The sequence below is a fragment of the Nomascus leucogenys genome, chromosome 22a (genome assembly GCF_006542625.1).
Source record: "Nomascus leucogenys isolate Asia chromosome 22a, Asia_NLE_v1, whole genome shotgun sequence".
NCBI classification, from domain to species: Eukaryota; Metazoa; Chordata; class Mammalia; order Primates; family Hylobatidae; genus Nomascus; species Nomascus leucogenys.
Window position 1 is genome coordinate 112,158,055 of NC_044402.1, and position 21,228 is coordinate 112,179,282.

The following is a 21,228-nucleotide window of genomic DNA, read 5'->3' on the forward strand; positions in this document are numbered from 1 at the left end:
GGATTTCCAAATGGCTTTGATGACTTCTGCCTCAATTTCATCAAAATGCCAGTCTAATGGAGAAGTTTCCAGAACCTCTTGGATATCTTAAATGATACATGACTGTTATCTGGCACACAAAACCATCTCTGACTCTAGTTGCGGTCATTAACATGAGGGCGCAGAAACAGGCAAAAACCTAATATGAATGGTTAAGGGTTGAAAGAAACCAAACCATAGTGGGAGCAATGTTTGGGCCGCTGGTTGAGCTCAGCCATGCCCGTTTTTCAGACACCATTACTGAAAGACATCCTGTTCTTACCTGCTTAGCACTCAAAGATTACTGATTCTTTAACTATAAATAATTTTAAAAATCAACTTTTAGTTTTAAAAATGTATATTTTTATATACCATCTCAAGTTTTTTGAGGAACAATGAATAAACAAACTGCAAAAACCCACAAATTAGGAGAAATTAATGAATGAGTTATTCACTAGCATAATTTTATGCAACAGGAGGCATCATGAAGAGGAGAAAAAGCACGGAACTGATAAGCACACTGAGACTGGATGGTAAAATTGTGATTCCAAAGGTCTCAGTACTACAGAACAATTCATTTAACTACATTGAGCAATTCATTTAACATCTCTGAGGTTATTTCCTCATTGGAAAAATGGGAGTAATACCTACAAGACAATAAAATAAAGTGTAGGTGAAAATACCTAGCACAGAACTAGCTCACAAAAGGCCCTCAGTAATGTGTGTTAAATCGTGAATATAAATATGATCCAAGATGATCAGATTAATTCAGACTTGATTCATAGGTAAAGTAGTCATTGAACTTTTTTCACACCTGAAAACTAATAAAGGCATACTGAAGGGACAGTTATTAAAGCCTTTCCTTAGTGAAGGTTAGACTTTGCTACAGATGGTAAGCAAACATCAAGTTTTCATACATGGGATTTTTTTCATGAAATTAGAAAAAAATATGGTGTCTTATTATGCTACATCTAAGCAGATTAGTTTTTTGTCTATAGGATTAGGTGAACTAAAAGTATTAGTTCATAAATATATTTGATTTTTCTGAAAAGTCACAATTGCAAGAAAGGCCAAAATATTATTACTTGAATGTATTTTCATTATACAGTATACAATAGATGAAGAAAAGATAATGTGAAAAAATTAAAATACACAAATAATGCAACTTCCTAATTTTTGAGAAATAATTTTGAATATTAATGTTTGAATTTGCTAATATCTAAAAACCTACCAATATGTATGCTCATGAAGCCCGGCACAAAGTAGGCACTAAATAATATTTGCTGAATAAATGAATATGATGTTTCTTAAAGCCTTGTTCAAACTAAAAAAGGCTAAGAGAAAGAAATAGGAAATTACATGTGTGAAGAAAAAAAACTAATCTAGAAAATTGTAATAAGAAATTTATAGGAAATATCAGTGCAGTGGCACCTGTAGTGATTCACAAATGAAACATTAGGCAAGTTTTGGCAGTTGCTCATAATTTTTTGAAAAGTGTTTCTGTAAATCTATGTCTAATACATATTATGATTGGATCTAGAGGCCTATGATGATTCCCAGCCTATTCAGATGAGAGGGCCAAATCTTTGATTATTTTAATTATACATTTTGAAAAGTTTCAGTCTTTCAGAAAGAGACTTTTTCATTCCATGATTAATAGTCAAGAAGTTACTTAAATATGTTCGTTTTTAAAGACTCATATAGATATCTCAACCTGCCTTAACAAGCCTTTACAGAAATTCACTTCCCTGTGTTTCATGACATTCTTTACAGAATTCATATTTCTCACCCTGTCAATTAATTGTATTTTTCATGACTGTCCATACTGGAGAAAGAAAATAGCTGCATATGCCCTTTGCATACTTACTTGGAGATCATTACATATTAAATTGCCTTTTACACTTTGGTTCTTCATGGCAAACAACACCACTTCTTTTTCTCAGAGGTCTAATTTTCCAAGCTAATCATCCTTGTGGTAGGCCTCTGAACTGGCCAACTTTTCCACATCTTTCTTTAGATAAAGTTCCAGAACAGCTCATTGGGGCCTAATGGAAGTTTGGAGGGCTCAATGATATATATATTTTTTCTAAGCTAATTAATGGCTGAATAAGCATTCTGGTATAAAAATTAATACTATTTAAATTTCCAATGAAATCGTACAGAGCAATGTGAAGCTCTTGTCTACACGCAAATGTTGGTCTCAAATTATCCACTGAGAGAGGATTCAATAACACAGGTAAATTGGAAATTTGTCTAAAGAAGGATGAAAATGATACTTAGGAATGAAAAATTTATACTGATCTCATTATAAGAAAAACTCGGCCGGGCGCAGTGGCTCACGCCTGTAATCCCAGCACTTTGGGAGGCTGAGGCGGGTGGATCACGAAGTCAGGAGATCGAGACCACGATGAAACCTTGTCTCTACTAAAAATACAAAAAATTAGCTGGGCGCAGTGGCGGGTGCCTGTAGTCCCAGCTACTCGGGAGGCTGAGGCAGGAGAATGGCGTGAACCCGGGAGGCGGAGCTTGCAGTGAGCCGAGATCGCGCCACTGCACTCCAGCCTGGGCGACAGTGAGACTCCATCTCAAAAAAAAAAGAAAAACTCAAATGATGGAAACTAAAGAGAGGTCTAAAAAATAATTATAATTTTCTCTCTGAGGCTAACTTCAAACTATGTAAATGAGGCCTCATCCATGAGAACTTTCCTAATCCTATTACTCCTCCTTGGATTCTCATAGCTCAATTCTTCCCTCTGCCATAGTATTTATTGCACTGCTTTAGATTTTAGTTTATGAGTACTTGTCTCCTTCCTTCCACTGTCTTTCACACTGCCACAATAGTTAAAGGATTAAATGCATATAAAAATGTGTGATAGCTTTCCTCAAATACAACATGAACTTTTACATTTGCATATGTTTATATGTTTCTTCTTTCCAGATTATTCTTCAAAGCATAGCTCAAGCATCACTTCTCTGTAGCCTATCTTGATGTCTCAATTTCCATCCCAAAGACAGAATTAGTTTTTCCTTCATTTGTGTTTCTATAACAATTTATAAATATTTTTATATGTTAGTGATTATGCTTCAATCTAATTATTCTTTTCTATACTGTGCAATAGTCCAGGACTACTCCATATCTTATAATTCCATTTAACTATTTTATCTGGAGAATAAATACGTATGACATCGACTTTTTAACTATTTTATCTCTACTACTAAACTTTAAGCCTCTTGTAGGCAGATAAACACGTTTTCCCATGGCATCCTATAAGTAGCTATTGAATGGATGAATAAATGATAAAATAATAACAAACATTCATACATGATACTAAATAAGCCAACACACCACAGATGTCTTCAGGCTTACCGGTCCATGGCATGTGAGGAGGCCATCTTCCATCTTCTCACACTGGGGGTCACACTCCACACAGATGGAGCCATTCTCAAACTCACGAAATTCACTGTGAAAACATCAGCCACATGAGGAGGTGTAAGCAAACAAGCTGTCAACTTAACAAATGAAGTAACATCTGCTAAAAGTCCTATTGGCAGAGTAAATTCTAAAGTTTGTTTCTCTATGTGCCAGGAGCATCAGAAACATTAAGTTTTCCATTAGGAGAAAAGATAAACTGCAGCCAGACGGCTCTCCCTGCCCTCCATTGAGTTCAATGTTAGACTCATTCTGGAAACCTCTCTCCTGCAAGACATATTCCAGCAGTCTCAAAAAAAAAAAAAAAATGCTACAAAGTATAACTCTTCTGATGACACAGTAAAACCATTTTTACCTTTTTAAATAAGGCTGTGCCTGTTTTGTCTTTATATACAATTTTACTCTTGGAGAAGCTTTTATTTCTAAACTCTGAAAGAACTATTGTATTTTTCTTCTTGCTAAGTTACATGAATGTTCCCAATCCTTGTCCTTCAAATCCCAAGACTCTTCAATTTATTTTTGGTGAAACTTCAAAAACTACTTTGATTCCTCTTCTCCTTTTAAAATATCTGCCTTGGAGAATTAGAGAAAATATCTTTTTATGGTAGATTTCATTTTCTTATATTATTGATCTAATATCACAACATCTTTTTGCAGTCTAAATTCTTTTTGAAGTAATTCTATATGGTATACAATAAAAGAAACACTTTAATGGTAACATCCTAAAACTATCTAATTGAAATCTCCTGGGATGGTGGTCATCCCTTCCTATATCCTTACAGTTTTCTGGCTATTTGTTTATCACGTTATCAACTTATGAATTTTACAATCAATGTCTATGGCAAAATTTTTATATCAATAATTAGATATCAGTCACTATGTTAAACCACCCCATCCCACTAAAATACAGGAGGATAAAGTACTGAGTACAGACAATTTAAAATGCCATTTACAAACCATTAATAACATTTGACTATGTTTAGCTGCTTTATTATTTTGTGCCTTTGTGTCCTGTGTTACTACTCCACACCAATAGCATTACAGATATGACAATTTTTGATTCATTAGGTAATACATTAAAATATATTTTTACCTAAAGTGAAGCATTCACCTTTTTCTCATTTGAATACTTTAAAGCCTTAATAAATGAAAGAAGTACAACGATGAGCTATGTTTTCTGTTGGTTAGTTTAAGACTACATCCATTCCAAGGCAAAATAACTAAGTTTGGTTTTCCAAATGAATAGCATAAATAGATGGCTTAATTATGTATGAAATGCACATATATTTAGTTACATGGATTATGCATTTTATAAAGTGAGATAGTAGTTTGTTATGGATCAAATCTTTTATAAACTTTCTTAATTTTAAAATCAAAATTACATAAAGACAGGTAATCTTTTGCATGCTTCACTGACAAAAACCACACAAAGTACTCAACAAAGGAAACCTGCAGAATATAAAAGTCAAAATGAGTTGGTATGGGAGGGTAGTAAAATTATAAAGATAATCAAAAGCATTGTTTGCATAACACAATTATGACCATTATAGCACAACTTGAGATTATCCACTGGTTTTAGATAATAGTTTCTTGGGTGATTAAAAGTTTATGGTACAAATAAAGGTCATCGTTTTCATATTACTAGAACAAGGGTCACGTTTTTCTTATTCTTCTTCTCCAAAACCCGCTTCCCAACACGCAGAGTTGAGGAATAAAATGTATGTCATAAAACAATCATGGAGACAGCCTATTGCCCTTTTCTTCCATAGACTTCCATTTGACAGGCTTCTGATTTTCCTGCTCTCAGAAAAGATCCTCCTGGCAATCTCTATTACTTCTTCTGCCCTTTATTGTGACTTTCTCCATAATTTCTCTTTTTCTTTCCTGTCCTCTAGTGATTCTATTGTGACTTTGCCAGAGTTACCCTTTCACTTGAATCAGATTTAACACTTTATAGTCTATTAAGTATGAGCTTTGCATACGGAGCTTTGTTTCACTTGGTTTTGCTATGAAACATTTCTCACAGTTTTGTTGTATGTGTTACCTTAGCAAGTTCTGTGCTCACGAGTGAATACTCTGGGATCTAGTTTTTCTAAATTTAAACCCCAGGACTGACACTAATATTTCTAGGCCTTAAATACCTCAACTTCCTTAAGCCTCATTTTTTAAAATATCCTCTGTAAAAGGAAAAAATAAGATTTCATTGAGAAGCTGCAATTATAAAATGTAAAAACACTTAGAGCTTAGACTGGTTCCCTCTTTGATGTTTCTGTGTTGTTCTTAAACTTTCACAAGAGTTTAAGCATGTTGACAGATATGGGAAGTTCTAAAGTTCCATTGCAGTTACCTATCTTTTTCATTTTTATTGCTTGAGCATTGTAATTAAGAGTTGTTGAAATACAGTGATTTATACGACATGGATTTGAATGCTAATCAGCCAGTAATTGACTGATTTTCATTTTTCCCTTCAAAAAGTCCTCTTTTTAGGATTTCTTCTCTTATGAAGCAACATTTTTTAACATATATATTTAATATATTTTATATATATAACAAATAGGCTCCCTGGATTTTGGTAAATGTCGTATTTATATTTGATCACTTTCAGTAGTTTTAAAAATGGCCATTTTATTTAACCATATAATCAACTCAGATAAATAGATGAAAAAGAAAATAATGATAATATTTATGGTAGAAACTCCAACAAGATCTTATGTATTTTCTCATTTGATAATCACAACTGTCCTATAAACACCATTATTATTCCCAATTTTAATATAAGAAAACCAATTCAGAATGATTAGATATTTTGCCCAAGTTTGGATGTTTCAACTAGGAAGTAATGAAGTTGGGATATAAACTTGTTCTTCCTCAAAGGCTATCATAACCATCAGCCAATGTTGAAAGAAACTAGCCCATACCACAAGATGGAAGGTGGGCAATCCATCATTGGGCAGGCAAGTATTGCACTAGTCTTTTACAAGATACATACGTTGATCATCTTTCAAACTAGTCCCATGCTTATGGTTTCCTGGGGTGCCATAATTACTGCAAAATACATTAAAAACTAAGTTAATTTAACAGGTTTGATTTCATGATGTAAATATGAAATATGCTAAATATAAAAAACAGTGTGGTAATCAGTGTTTCTTCAGGAAACCTGTATTTTTCCTTTGGTTAGCTTTCATTGTTTTGCAGAAATGAGACAGAAACTTGTGTATACATCCACATGTTTATAAATTTCATATTTCTGAAAAGCTAAAAACTGTAATATTAAATAAAAACAATAGTGTTCTGGGAAAAAAACAAACAAACAAAAAATCAAGATGAAAAATCAGATACCTTACATTCCAGCATTGGCTTGAGTCCTATATAGTGTTGCGAGTTTAGCCCATACTTAATTAAACCAGTTCTGTATATTTATAAGATGCTGCTATTACACAAAATGATTTCTATAATTAATTTCCTCTTAAGAAGTGCACATATATATTCAATAAACTTTTAACGTAATATTCACTTAATGAAATTAGTCTATTGTATTTCATTTTAATTTATTAGTCTATTGTGTTTTGTTTCATTTACCAATTGCTGAACACAAAAGAAAGCATATTTTGACTGAGGTATTTTATGTTCATAATATTGGGAACAAGCATAAACATGATTCAACGAGACAAGCAGCAAATAATTTCCTATTCGTTTTCAAATTACAAGCCAAAGTTACCTCGCAAAATTAAATGCTAAAATTTTCCCGAAAAATGATTAAATTCTTATTTAAAATTTTTTACACTTACGCTAATATTAATATTTTCCCTTATATTTTATGGAGGGAATTGGTTTTGGACATCTTTCAAAGAAGAGACATGTCAATATCATTATGATCTATATATTTTTATTTTTCTCATGTAAAATGCAAAATTGCTATGTTATTATTGGATATCAGTGGGATAATTCATGAGGCACAAGAAGAAATGAAAGAACTTCAAAACTATACTTTCCAAAGCTATTGAAAATACTTTCAGGCCAGGTGCAGTGGCTCATACCTGTAATCCCAGCACTTTGGGAAGCCGAGGCAGGCAGATCACCTGAGGTCAGGAGTTCGAGACTAGCCTGACCAACATAGAGAAACCCTGTCTCTACTAAAAATACAAAATTAGCCCGGCATGGTGGTGGGCACCTGTAATCCCAGCTACTCGGGAGGCTGAGGCAAGAGAATTGCTTGAACCTGGGAGGTGGAGGTTGTGGTGAGCTGAGATCAGGCCATTGCACTCCGGCCTGGGCAACAGGAGCGAAACTCAGACTCAAAATAAATAAATAAATTAAAAAAACAAAACAAAAAAAGAGGCCAGGCACAGTGGCTTATGCCTGTAATCCCAGCACTTTGGGAGGCCGAGGCGGGTGGATCACAAAGTCAGGAGATCGAGACCATCCTGGCTAACACAGTGAAATCCCGTCTCTACCAGAAATACAAAAAATTAGCCAGGCGTGCTGGTGGGCGCCTGCAGTTCCAGTTACTCAGGAGGCAGAGGCAGGAGAATGGCATGAACCTGGGAGGTGGAGCTTGCAGTGAGCCAAGATTTCGCCACTGCACTCTAGCCGGGCAACAGAGCCAGACTCCATCTCAAAATAAAAATAAAAATAGAAATAAATAAATAAAAGAAAATACTTTTCGTGAGCAACATAAGAAAATTTGACTTAGGAGCAGCACTAAAAATACGTTATCACATTGATGAAGAACAAGAATGATGCATCAAATAGTATGTTATGATAAAGTGATTTCATGAATATATGAAATGTTATGCAACCAGATACTTACTAGGTTCTACTACTGGTAATGTTGTTATTGAGGTACCAGAGAAAATTAAAACTACTTGATTTAAATACAGCTTAGATTACCTAAAACCTGGCAGAACACTTTCAAAACCACTTCAACTAGAAACTACAATGGTAGTTTTTCTATTGGGCTAAGCACTTGTCAAAGACAGAAACAAGCCATTCCTATATACAAATAGACATAAAAGTGAGTAGAAAAAACAAACAAACAAAAAACAAAACAAAACAAAACAAAACAAACAAGAAAACTTGCACTCCAGATGAAATTTATAGGGAAGTATGAGAGGAAAATAAAAAATATTATTGGGATATGTGGAGAGGAAGATTACTTATAACAATCTCCTTCATAAAGAAAACTAGAATATATTTCTCAATTTGGCTTCAGTGTAAATTGCTATAATTTATTAAGAATTGTCCAAGTATGTTTCTAAAAATGCATATAATAGTAAACTATGTATTTGAACTTGTAATTTCAAATAAAATTATTTCTCCTTAAAAGAATTCGTCTATGTGTTGTCTCCTTTATGCAACAAGAGCTCTCCTTAAAAATCCTGGCCTGCATTTTACCATTTTCTAATAATTTAAAAATCATGGGGGGGTGGTACGTGTCCAGGGGGGGGGGGGTGGGCGGGGGGGTGACGTCTTAAAAAAAAAAAAATAGCGGGGGGGGGGGCGGAGCACTTGGGGGGGAGGGGGGGCCAGGAGGGGAGGCGGGGGATGGCACTGCAGGGGTGAGAGCGAGATTTCAAAAAAAAAAAAAAAAAATCAGAGTTAGGCCAGGTGCGGTGGCTCACGCCTGTAATCCCAGCACTTTGGGAGGCCAAGGCAGGCGGATCACTAGGTCAGGAGATCGAGACCGTCCTGGCTAACACAGTGAAACTCCGTCTGTACTAAAAAACACAAAAAATTAGCCGGGCGTGGTGGTGGGCTCCTGTAGTCCCAGCTACTCGGGAGGCCAAGGCAGCAGAATGGTGTGAACCCGGGAGGCGGAGCTTGCAGTGAACCGAAATTGCGCCACTGCACTCCAGCTAGGACGACAGAGCGAGACTCCGTCTCAAAAAAAAAAAAAAAAAAAAAATCAGAGCTAATCAGTCCTTCAAAGCTCATGAGGTGAAGGCAACCCTAGAAGAAGCCTTACCCATCATAGAGGTTACAAGACTCTATGCAGATCCTTCCTCTACTGAAGCGGCGACACGACAGACATTGGTCTGGCCCAGGTCCCCAACAGCCATCACTGGAACACAGATGGTTGCACACCATTCCTTCCGCAGCTGTGAAACACCAAAATCAAGGGGAAATAAAACAGAGGATTGTGTCAAAACTTAAAATCTTCCTAGGTAATGCTATTTCTAAAGGAGTTCACTTAAAAGAGATCTATGGCAAATGACTTTGGTGGCCTATCCCATCGTCATGCCCCATCCTACCTGCAACTTCTATATTGCAGAGTCCTGGTAGCTGCTTTTGTACAGCAATCTTGCATTTTTCATAAGGTTAAACAAAAGTGAATTGCCTATATAAAAACTATTGGGAGGACAGGTGATATAAATTATCCATCCAAGCTAAAGAATAAACCACACTTCTCTCAAGCCAATGCTTTGCTCCACTAATACATAAAATATTTTGGCTTCTCAGTTTGAGTGCTTCATGAAGAAATAGAAAAAATAATATTGTCCTGAAACAAAAAAAAGTATTAAAAGAGAAAGAAAAAGAATAATTTATGGAGGGTAAGAAGGGGAGAAAGGAATAGAAATAAAACACAAGTTTTTTTTGTTGTTTTTTGAGACAGAGTCTTGCTTTGTCACTCAGATTGAAGTGCAGTGGCAGGATCTTGGCTCCCTGCAACCTCCACCTCCCGGGTTTAAGCAATTCTCCTGCCTCAGCCTCCTGAGTAGCTGGGATTACAGGCGCACACCACCATGCCCAGATAATTTTTGTATTTTTAGTAGAAACAGGGTTTCACCATCTTGGCCAGGCTGGTCTTAAACTCCTGACCTCAAGTGATCCACTCACCTCAACCTCCCAAAGTGCTGGGATTACAGTCATGAGGCACTGCGCCAGCCAAAATATGTTTTCTACAGGACCCTGCTGTATTCTGGCTAGGTCTACCTTGCTATTAGTCAAGTCATCACATGTAAGTAAGAAGTTTTGAAAGAATATTCAGCAAATTACAGTGATTATTTATGCAGAAGTGTAGAGATTAAAGTAGTAACAATAGTCCTTAGTGTTATCTCTATGTTATCTCTATTTTTTGTTGCTGTTGATGGCAGAAGGGCCAAATAATTTTTAAATTTCCACTTAAGGCTAACCATCTTTGTTTCCCTTTATACTGAATATCTTTTATTCAGGATATTATTAATTATATTGCATAACATTATTTTAGTGAAGGGAGATTTGATATTGATAAGAAGAGCCATAAATACTTCAAATGTTATTCTGTGTGTCTGAAAGTGATTTGAGGTATTTGAAACACAACTATATGTGGTTTTCATGAAATATTAATAATTCTAAAGAAGATTACAACATCAAAATCAACTTTATCTTTCCATTAGTTACCAACTTTACTTATCATGAGATGTAAAATTTTATGGCAAGAACATTTGTGAGGTGGGTTGGGATGGCACTGAAGATGGTAGTGTAATATAAGCAGGGAACTATATCTGAAATCTGTGAAAGTTAACTTCTCTAACATATGCTTGAGAGAGCAAATCGCCCACACCTGTGATCCTGACTAGTTCTGAAACAGTGAAACAAATATTCCAATTCATATTTTCTTTGTCCTATATCCTGGGGTTATTAAATAGGCCCCTCTGGTGAACTGTGTAAAAATTTTTTAAAGGCAGACTTAGATCTATCAACAAATCTTGCTACTTCTTGAATAACCTCTTTCAGTATAGTTTAAGAGAGGAAGGTGTGTGTATGTGTGTCTGCACGCAGCAGTTTTATTGAGGTATACATGGCATACAATATACTGCTCATATATAAAGTATACCATTTGATAAGTGCTGACATCATGAACCACATCTACAATCAAGATAATTAATGTATTCATTATCTCCAAACGATTCCTCATGACTTTATGTAATCCTTGCCTCCTGCACCATCCTCCTTAGACAATCATTGGTCTGCTTTCTGTTACTCACTGTACATTAGTCTGCATTTCCTACAATTTTTAATAAATGAAATTATACAGTATATTTTCTGTTTTTATATGGTTTCTTTCATTTGCATAATTATGTTGAGTTTCATCTATGTTACTGCATGTATCAATAGTTTATTCACTTTTATTACTGAGTATATTCTATTGTATGGATATATGAAATTTATAATCCATCCACCTATTGACAGACATTTAGACTGTTCCGTTTTGGATGTTAAAAATAGTAGTCGTAGATTATTGTGAATATATGTGTAAAGTCTTTGTGTGGGCATACACTTTCTTGTCCTTTAGATAAATACCCAGGACAAGAATGGCTGGACAATATGGTAGGTATATGGTTAACTATTTAAGAAACTGTCAAATTGTTTTTCAAAGTAGTTGTACCATTTCACGTTCCTACCATCAATGAATGCAACTCAAAATTTAGTTTCCCTACATCTTCACCAACACTTGATGTGGTCAGTTTGTTCAATTTTAAACTATCTAATTTGAATGTAGTAGTTCCTGATTGTGGTTTTGATTCACACTTTCCTAATGATTAAAAATGTTGAATATCTTTTAATGTGCTTATTTTTACATATCTCGTTTGGTCAAGTGCCACCAAATCTTTTGCCCATTTTATATTGTATTGATTGTTTCTTATTAATGAGTATTGATAGTTTTTCTATATATTCTGCAAGTATTTTCTCCCAATTTTAGCCATGTCTTTCCATTCTTTTAATATTGTCTTTTGAAAGTAGAAGTTTTTCATTTTGATAATTTATCAACTTTTTTTTTAATCATACTTCTGACATCATATCTAAAAAGTTTTAGGTGTGTCCAACCCAGGTTCACAAAGGTTTCCTTTGGTATTTTCTTTTATAAGTTTTACAGGTTTCACAATTATCCATATGATTCATTTAGAGTTAATTTGCACATATGGTACTGTATTAGTCACGGTTCTCCAGAAAACCAGAGCCATTAAGAGACTTTATACACATCACACACATACACACACACACACACACACACACACATTTGGCTCACACAAGTATGAAAACTGAGAAGTTTCACCATCTTCCACCTGAAAGCTAGAGACCTATGGAAGTCAGTGGTGCAGTCTCCATCTGAGTCTAAAGGCCTGAGATCTGAGAGGACTGATGATATAAATTCTGGTCCAAGTCCAAAGGCCTAAGAACCAGAAGCATCAATGATGTAAGTTCCATTCCAAGAGTAGGAGAAAGAGCAATGTTCTAGCTCAAGTAACCAAGCAGAGAGAGTGAATTCTCCCTTCTTTCAACTTTTTATTTTATTTGGACCCTTAGTGTACCAGATGATGCCCATCCACACTGGTGAGGGCAATCTGTTTCATTTAGTATACCAAATCAAATGCTAACCTCATTTAGAAACATCCTCACAGACATGTCCAGAAATGATATTTAAAAAAATATCTGGTCACCCCATGCCCCAGTTAGGTTGATATATAAAATGAACTATCACAGGTACTATGTAAGGATCTATTCAGTTTTTGTATATGGGTATTCAATATTTCCAGTATCATTTGTTGAAAAGATATCCTTTCTGTATGAAATTTGCATATTTATAAGAAATAAGTTGTTCATACATTTCTGGTTCTCTACTCTCTTCCATCTATTTCTCATAGCATTTTTCCATAATTTTACTTTAAATGTACTTGTGCTTTTAAATTTGAAATCCATGTCTTGTAAGCAGCAATCATTGAGCCTTGTTTTTCTTTATTCCAATCTGATAATCTCTGCCTTTAATTAGGGTGTTTAAACCATTTACATTTAATGTAATGATTGAAATAATTAAGTCAAAATAATTTATCTTAGTTTTTTTTTCCTGTTGGTCCATTCTGTTCTCTTCCTCCTTTTCTTCTTTTCTCTTATGTTTCAGATAAATTGATTATTAAAATGATTTTATTTTATTTCTATTTATATTTTTCTGCATATGTGGCTTATGAGCTCTATAACTTTTGATTTGCTATTTTGTCTTTTGGGTTTATAATATAAATATTTTAAATTAAATATTTTATTCTGAAATAATTGTATATGAATGTGTAGTTGTAAGTAATGATACAGAGAGATACCGTGTTATAGACACCCCGTTTTATCTCATAAGATCTTAAAAAGTTTATAGTACAGTAACACAACTGGACATTGGCATTGATATAGGCAAAATACAGATTTCCTCATAGCAAGAATCCTTAATTTTTTACTTGTATCTTCACACTGACTTGTCTCCCACCTTCCCTTTAAACTTACCCATTAGAGCTCCATTGCTGCAACCTCTAATCTCTTCTCCATTACTATAATTTGGTAATTTTAAAATTTATATAAATGGAATCATGCAGTATGTAATTTTTTTATAATTGGCATTTTTGTCAATTAGAATACATATGCAGAGATTCATCCAGGTTGTTGTGTTTATTGTTTGTTTCTTTTTATTGATCATAGTATTTCATAGTATGGGTTACTACAATTTGTTTAACTATTTACTCATAAGAGGATATTTGGGTTGTTTCCAGTTTGGAGCTACTACAATTAGGGCTACTATAAACATTTGTATATATGATTTTGCATAAATATAATTTTCATTTTTCTGTAATAAATTCTCGGGAGTTAATTGGTGGGTTATATGGTAGTAACAATTTATTTAGGTTTTTTTTTTTAAGAAAGTAGCAAACTATTTTCTAGAGTGATTATACCATTTTACATTCTCACCAACAACGTATTCATTATTACATTTCTCTGCATCTTCTCCCACATTTGATTTCATTACTCTTTTTATTTTAGTCATTCTGATAGGTGTAGTAATATCTCATTGTTTTAAATTTAGATTTCCATAAAATGGCTAATAATGTCAAACATTTTTAATATGCTTATTTTTCATTTATATACTCTTCAGAGAAATGTTTCTTCATATTTTTGACCATTGTAATTAGATTTCATTTATTTATTTATTTGCTATTTAGTGCTACTTTTTGTTCTTTGTATATTCCATCTATCTATGAAACCATTCCTATAAACTTTATAACACTAATAAGGGAAGATGGGAGGGGGAGAAATGAAAATAAACCAAGTGGCCGGACACAGTGGCTCATGCATATAATCCCAGCATTTTGGGAGGCCAAAGCTGGTGGATCACCTGAAGTCAGGAGTTTGAGACCAGCCTGGCCAACATGATGAAACCCCATCTCTACTAAAAATACAAAATTAGCTGGGCATGGTAATACAAAGTTGCATGCCTGTAATCCCAGCTACTCAGGAGGCTGAGGAGGGAGAATCGCTTGAAACTGGGAGGTGGAGGTTTCAGTGAGCCAAGATTGCACCATTGCACTCCAGCCTGGGCAACAAGAGTGAAACTTCATCTCAAAATAAAATAGAAAAAAGAAAAGAAAAGAAACCAAGCTTGCAGCACACTCATCATTAGTAATTAATGTAGCTTTCTGTTTGACCTGCTTCCTCATAGTTGTTTGCTTTTGTCTCAGAGTCATGCAGACCCTGTTACAAGATTACAGTTCTCCTTCACTGCTCTATAGATAACTATTTGAACATTATGAAACATTAGGTTTTGCCTTAAGATGTTCTTTCATGTCCTGCATGCCAGAGAAATCACTGATGCCAGCTGGTCTGAAGGACCCCACTGATGCCAACTGGTCTGAAGGACCCTATGAGGAGATGACTCACTAAAGAATGGAGTTTCCACATCCTGATGACTTCATCCTTCTTACTCTGACCAACCAATGGTCATAGTTTTCCAGCCCCTTGCGCTTAAAAACCCCAGCCCAGAATTCTCAGGGAGATAAATTTGAGGGTTTCCTCCCATCTCCTCACTAGGTTGCCCTGCAATCATTAAACTGTTTCTCTGCTGCAAACCCAGCTGTCTCAGAATATTTGTATATTACTGTACAGCAGGCATAAGAAGCTATTGGTCCTGTAACAACTATCTGATTTGAATATCTCCTCTCCTAATCTGTAGCTTATACTTTCATTCTTAGGATATTTTACAGAGCAAATGATTTTAATTTTGATGAAGTTGAATTTATCATTTTGTTTTTTATAGATTGTTCTTTGCATGCAAACTCTAAATTATTTTCACCTAACTCTAAATCCCTAATGATTTCTCCATTTTTTACCTCAAAATTTTATAGCTTTACATTTTACATTTAATCTCATGACCTGTTTTGAAAGTTAATGTTTTTATGAGAGGTGAGATGTAGCTTAGGGTTCATTTTTTTGCTCTATAGATGTCCATTTGCTCGGCACTATTTGCTTTAAAGGCTACCTTTCCTCTAATTAATTGCTTTTGCACCTTTGTAAAAAATATATTGGGTATATTTTTGTGAGTTATTTCTGAGTTTGTTTTTTTGATCTGTGTATTATCCTCTACCAATAACACACAGCCTTAATTATGGCAGCTACGTAATAAATCTTGAAAATATGCGGACTGAATATTCCCATTTCATTTGTTTCTTTTCCAAAATTGTTTTAGTTAGACTAACTTGTTTGCCTTTCCATGTAAATTATATAATAATCTTGACTCTATCTCAATGAACCTTTTTGAGATTTTGATAAGAATTGTACTAAAACTGTATATCAGTTTAGGGAGAATTGAAATCTTTACGATTTTGAGTTATTCAGTACAGGAACACAGTATGCTTTCGCATTTATTTACATCTGCTTTGATTTCTTTCATCAGTATTTTGTAGTTTTTGGCATACAAGTCCTGTATATGTTTTGTTAAATTTACACCGAAGTATTTAATCTTTTAAGTAATTATAAATAGTATTATAGTTTTAATTTCTATGTCCCCATGTTAATTACATGTATTCAGATACAATTAAGCTTTGTAAGTTTTATCTTTTATCCTATAATCTGCTGAATTTGCTTATTTATTTTAGGAGGTTTTTGTAGATTTTTTGAAATTTTTTATGTACATAATCATGCCATCTGTGAATAGAGAGATTTTTTTTTCCTTTTCAATCTATATGCTTTATTTTTCATTTCTTGCCTTATTTGCTAGGTAGAACTTTCAATACTATGTTAAATGAGTGACAAGAGAGGACTTTCTTTTCTTGTTCCCAATCTAGTGCAAAAGCCTTCAGCTTTTCACCATTAAGCATAATGTTAGCTGTAGGATTTTTGTAGATGGTCTTCATGAAGGGGAGAAACTTACTCTGAATTTCTGTTTTTTTTCTGAGATTTTTAAACAGAAACAAATGTTAAAATTTTCAAATGCTTTTTCTGTATCAATTGACATGATAATGAATTTTTTCTTCCTTGGACTGTTAATATGATATATTACATTTTTGATTATCAAATATTGTGCCAATCGTATGTCCCTGGAATAAACTCATTTGGTTATGTTGTATAATTCTTTGTATATATTGCTGAATGCTATTTGCTACTACTTTGCTAAGGAGTTTTGCCTCTAGAGTCTTTAGAGATACATTGGCCTTTAGTTTTATTTCTTTTTGGAGGGGGTATTCTTTCTTCATTTATGAATACTAATATTCAAAACCATAATGAAAAATAGGAATGATCATGGATTTTATAGGTTGGCAGAGTCACAGAGAGTATAAGCTGCCCAAGGCCACAACTGTTGGGTTAAAACCCAATACTGGGCTGGGCACGGTGGCTCATGCCTGTAATCCCAGCACTTTGGGAGGCCAAGGCGGGCAGATCACAAGGTCAGGAGATCGAGACCATCCTGGCTAACACGGTGAAACCCCGTCTCTACTAAAAAAAAAAAAAAAAAAAAAAATACAAAAAGTTAGCCAGGCGTGGTGGTGGGCGCCTGTAGTCCCAGTTACTTGGGAGGCTGAGGCAGAAGAATGGTGTGAACCCGTCAGGCAGAGCTTGCAGTGAGCCGAGATTGCGCCACTGCAGTCCAGCCTGGGTGACAGAGCAAGACTCCATCTCAAAAAAAAAAAAAAAAAAAAAGAAAAACCCCTGCCCAATATTGCCTAGTATCTATCACTCAGTGGAGATGAAAATGTGAACTCCATACCCTGCCTTCTCTGACATCACATGGAAGGGAGGTTGGCCTGGTGAGAGTAGAAGTCTACACTCTCCTCTCTTTTGCGAGCTTGAATGAAGTTTGTTTGTTTGTTATTTTTAGCATTGTATGTTTGTTTGTTGTTTTTCTGTGGTGTTTGGCTGGAGTAGAGCAGTTATTGTCTAAAAGGTTTCTGTCTTGTCTACCTGCCCCTTTCCAGATTCTTTGAGTAGAAAGAACAGGCTTTTGTTGGGGCTTTTTTTATCTGCATCTGTTGGGGATTCTGAGTTGCCAGTTTCTTCATCTCGAAATCTGGGATATATGCAGCAAAAAGAAAACTCAGAGAACTCACCTCTGCATTGTTCTTTGGGTTCCAAGATCCCACACCTGTCTGCCTCTTCTGTCCACCTTTCAGAGTCGCCTTATAATGTCCAGGGTTTTTATTTGTACTTAGTGGGAGGAAAAGGTAAAAGTATGTTTCCTCCATCTTCACAGAAGCAAAATTCCAGTTTACATCTTTAATTTATCACAGCCTGTTTTCAAGTTATGCTCTACCACTTCACATCTATTCTAAGGATCTTAAAATAGGATGCTTTTATTTCTTCATTCCTTACCTTTGAGCTATTGTCATACATCTTACTTTCCCATGTTATTCACTCCATATTACATTGTTACTATTTTCGATTTAGCAGGACACTGTATTTGAAGACAACTAAATAATACGATGAAAATCTTATATATTCATCCATGTAGTTGCCGTTTCTGGTGCTCCTCAGCCTATGTACAGATCCACATTTCCATCTGGTATTATTTCCTCCTGTCTGAAGGACTTCCTTTAATACTTCTTACAGTGCAGTTGTCTCTCTGTGCTGCTTTCCTCTCTGGTATTGTCTGTGAACTCTAGCTGCATTATTCAGCCTGGACTCCTAGCTCTGTCTTCTCAACTTAGAGTTCTTGGGACTCCGCCTGGGATCTCCCTCTTTATACTGTGGCTTAAAAATCTCTCTTCAGGCAGTTAGCCAGAACAGTCGTAAGGCTCACCTCATTTATTTTCTCACTCTCAGGAATCACTTTCCCTTGTGTTCTGCTCTCCAGTCTCTTGCAAACTGTTGTTTCATCTGTTTTGTCCTTTTTTAGATTGTTTCATGAGGAAAGGTAAATTCGATGCCTCCCTTTTGTTATTTCATCTTGGTCAGAAGTGAACATCTTATATTTACTTTTAACAATGCGAAGTGGGATTACTTGCTGTTTCTTGTTTATAGACAAAAGTTTTCCCATAAAATTTCTCCCAAATGCTCCAAAAAAGCTGCTAAGCACCCACTAAACTTCATTGAGAAATGTATTTTCTTCTATTCTAACTAATTAACTTTATATTTATCATTTTAAATAACAGATAAAGAGAATTTTTAAAGATAATCTGAAAGAACAGAGACTAAATGGAATGCTTTGCTATGTAGATAGGATTGACCCTATGCTTAAATATATTATACATTATTTTAAGTAACTCATAGTTTGCAGGTTTTGCTTAATTGTGGTTTTCTCCATGTCTTAAAGATTTATTAAAATGAAATATCATATATTATGACTATATTTTATCTTCTTATCGTATCTAGACTCTCTTCCCCTGAAAAGTTGAATGATTTGATGTTTTACTTGGGAATGGCTTATCAACAGTTTCTCTGTTATACTAATTTTGAACCAATAGCAATAGTGCTTATTTCTTTCTGATTTAGTTATAATACAGATGAAGAGGTCTCTCTCATTCCACAAAAGAAATGTCAGCGTAAATGGAATCTGTTTGTTTGAAACAGAGTTTCACTCTGTTGCCCTGGCTGGAGTGGAGTGGTGTGATATGGGCTCACTGTAGCCTTGACCTCCTGTGCTCAAGTGATCCTTCCACCTTAGCCTCCCAAGTAGCTTGGACTAAAGGTGTGCCCCATGACACCTGGCCATTTTTTTTTTTTTGTAGAGATGGAGTTTCACTATGCTGCCCAGGCTGGCCTTGAACTCTGGGCTCAAGAAATTCTCCCATCTCTGCCTCCCAAAGTGCTGGGATTACAGGCATGAATGATTGCACCCAGCCAAAAATATAATCTTAACATCGGTCTTATATCACCAGTTCCCAAAAAGTAGAATATAAATGACTTTCCACTAATTTATAAAGATGTAAAGAGTAAAAAGATAGTTTAACCAAACTGATTAAATATAAATGGGTGGTCAAATTATATATAACAGACAAAGTTAAAAAGTAGGAAAGATCAATTATATTTATGAATATTAAGTTACAATACTCATAACCATTAAGACATTTAAAGGTTACTTATCAAGTATCTCATTTTCTGACATATATCGTTATACACAGTGTTTACATACTCTTGCTAATGGGATAAACATGATCTTCAGAGGAAATCCCGAAGAGGGAAAGTTGTATTATGAGAACAACTTGTAAGGAGAAGTAGAGAATGGTTAAAATTATACTGTACGGTGTCATGGGTCTCTTACTCTGTATTGATCAATTTTGTTTTCTTTTTTTATATTTTTTGTTTATCAAGTTCTATCTCAGGCCTTCAATTACAGATAATTTTACCTATCTGTATAATATATATATATATACACTTTACAGATATAATATATAAATATAGATCAATGTAATATATATTATGTAATATATAATATATAATACAAATTTAATATATATTCAGTGCTAAGTTAATATAGAATGTAGCAGTTAAGTTAGTGTTCTAACTTAACTCAGTTTCTTTCTTGAGGACATTGACAAGGTCACGAATATAACCTTGGCACTGTCTATTTTATGATATTCCATAAACTTTTGGGTCCATTTATTTTACCATCTCATGTTATTTATTTTCAGGTTTGCTATCTTCTCCCTCTTGTCCCTTCCCTTTACCTCTGCTAAAGGTGACAGAACTTTACAGTAAGTGGAAGGGTAAAGGCTGACTGCTTTGATCTTTCGTTATATGCTTTGACATTAATTGGAAAGGAAGCTTTAGCTTCACTCAAAATCTTACCTCTCTTCTGTCTAATGCCTCCCTGAGTCTTTATCATATGCCCAATTTCAGAGCAGTTTTGGGTCAAGGAAACAATATCTATTGGAAGAAATCAATAATAAACAGGAAACCATCATAACTATTTTCTTTTCATTCTTTCCAAACCAATAGATGATGGAAGTGAAGGTTGGTTGATCATTTTCTCTAGAGTGAAACCAAAGGAAGTATCTCCACATAGCATAGAACAAAAGGCCAAGGAAGCTACTTCTTTGAAATTCTTAAGAGAAAAGAAATTTTCGATCAGCACCAAGAATTCAACAGCCCTCTGACTTCCCACGGTGATAGTCATGAGTGAAGGAGTGGAAGGGCTCTTCAATGGCTTACAGTTCAAAAGGCCATTATAAATCTCTCTAAAGAAACTTTAGCAATGTAGTTATTAGGCAACCTTTAACTTCTTCTGTGTTTCCTCTGGAAGCTGCAAAATAGATTTTTCTTTATCTCTTCTGAATTCCAGCTGTCTGTTAAAAATTTGGAGAGATAATAATGTGCTTAGTATTTTGACCTTTACCGAGAACACTGAACCTGCTTTAACTAAAATAGAGGGAAGCTTTAAGTAATGGATTTTGCTACAGTTTTACATGTGAAAGTAAACGGATTATTTCCAATATTGAAATGTATTTGGACAGGTATTGTTCATCTTTTTTTTAAAAGCTGAAAAGTACTGTTTAATAGTCATTATAGTTAAGGTTTTTTGATTTGACATAGATTTAAACCCTTACTCTGTAATT

General features: G+C 34.7%; 1 protein-coding gene across 2 annotated transcripts in view; it reads right to left on the minus strand.

Annotated features, from left to right (window-relative positions):
- ERBB4 (erb-b2 receptor tyrosine kinase 4) overlaps positions 1–21,228 on the minus strand; it is a 1,163,189-nt gene that overhangs the window by 296,590 nt on the left and 845,371 nt on the right. For both annotated transcript variants that reach the window (XM_003254031.3, XM_003254029.3), the window contains exons 13-14: positions 9,414–9,546; positions 3,386–3,479 (exon numbers count right to left, since the gene is read on the minus strand). In XM_003254031.3, coding sequence (XP_003254079.1) covers positions 3,386–3,479; positions 9,414–9,546 — 227 coding nt within the window. The remainder of the gene's footprint in view (positions 1–3,385; positions 3,480–9,413; positions 9,547–21,228) is intronic.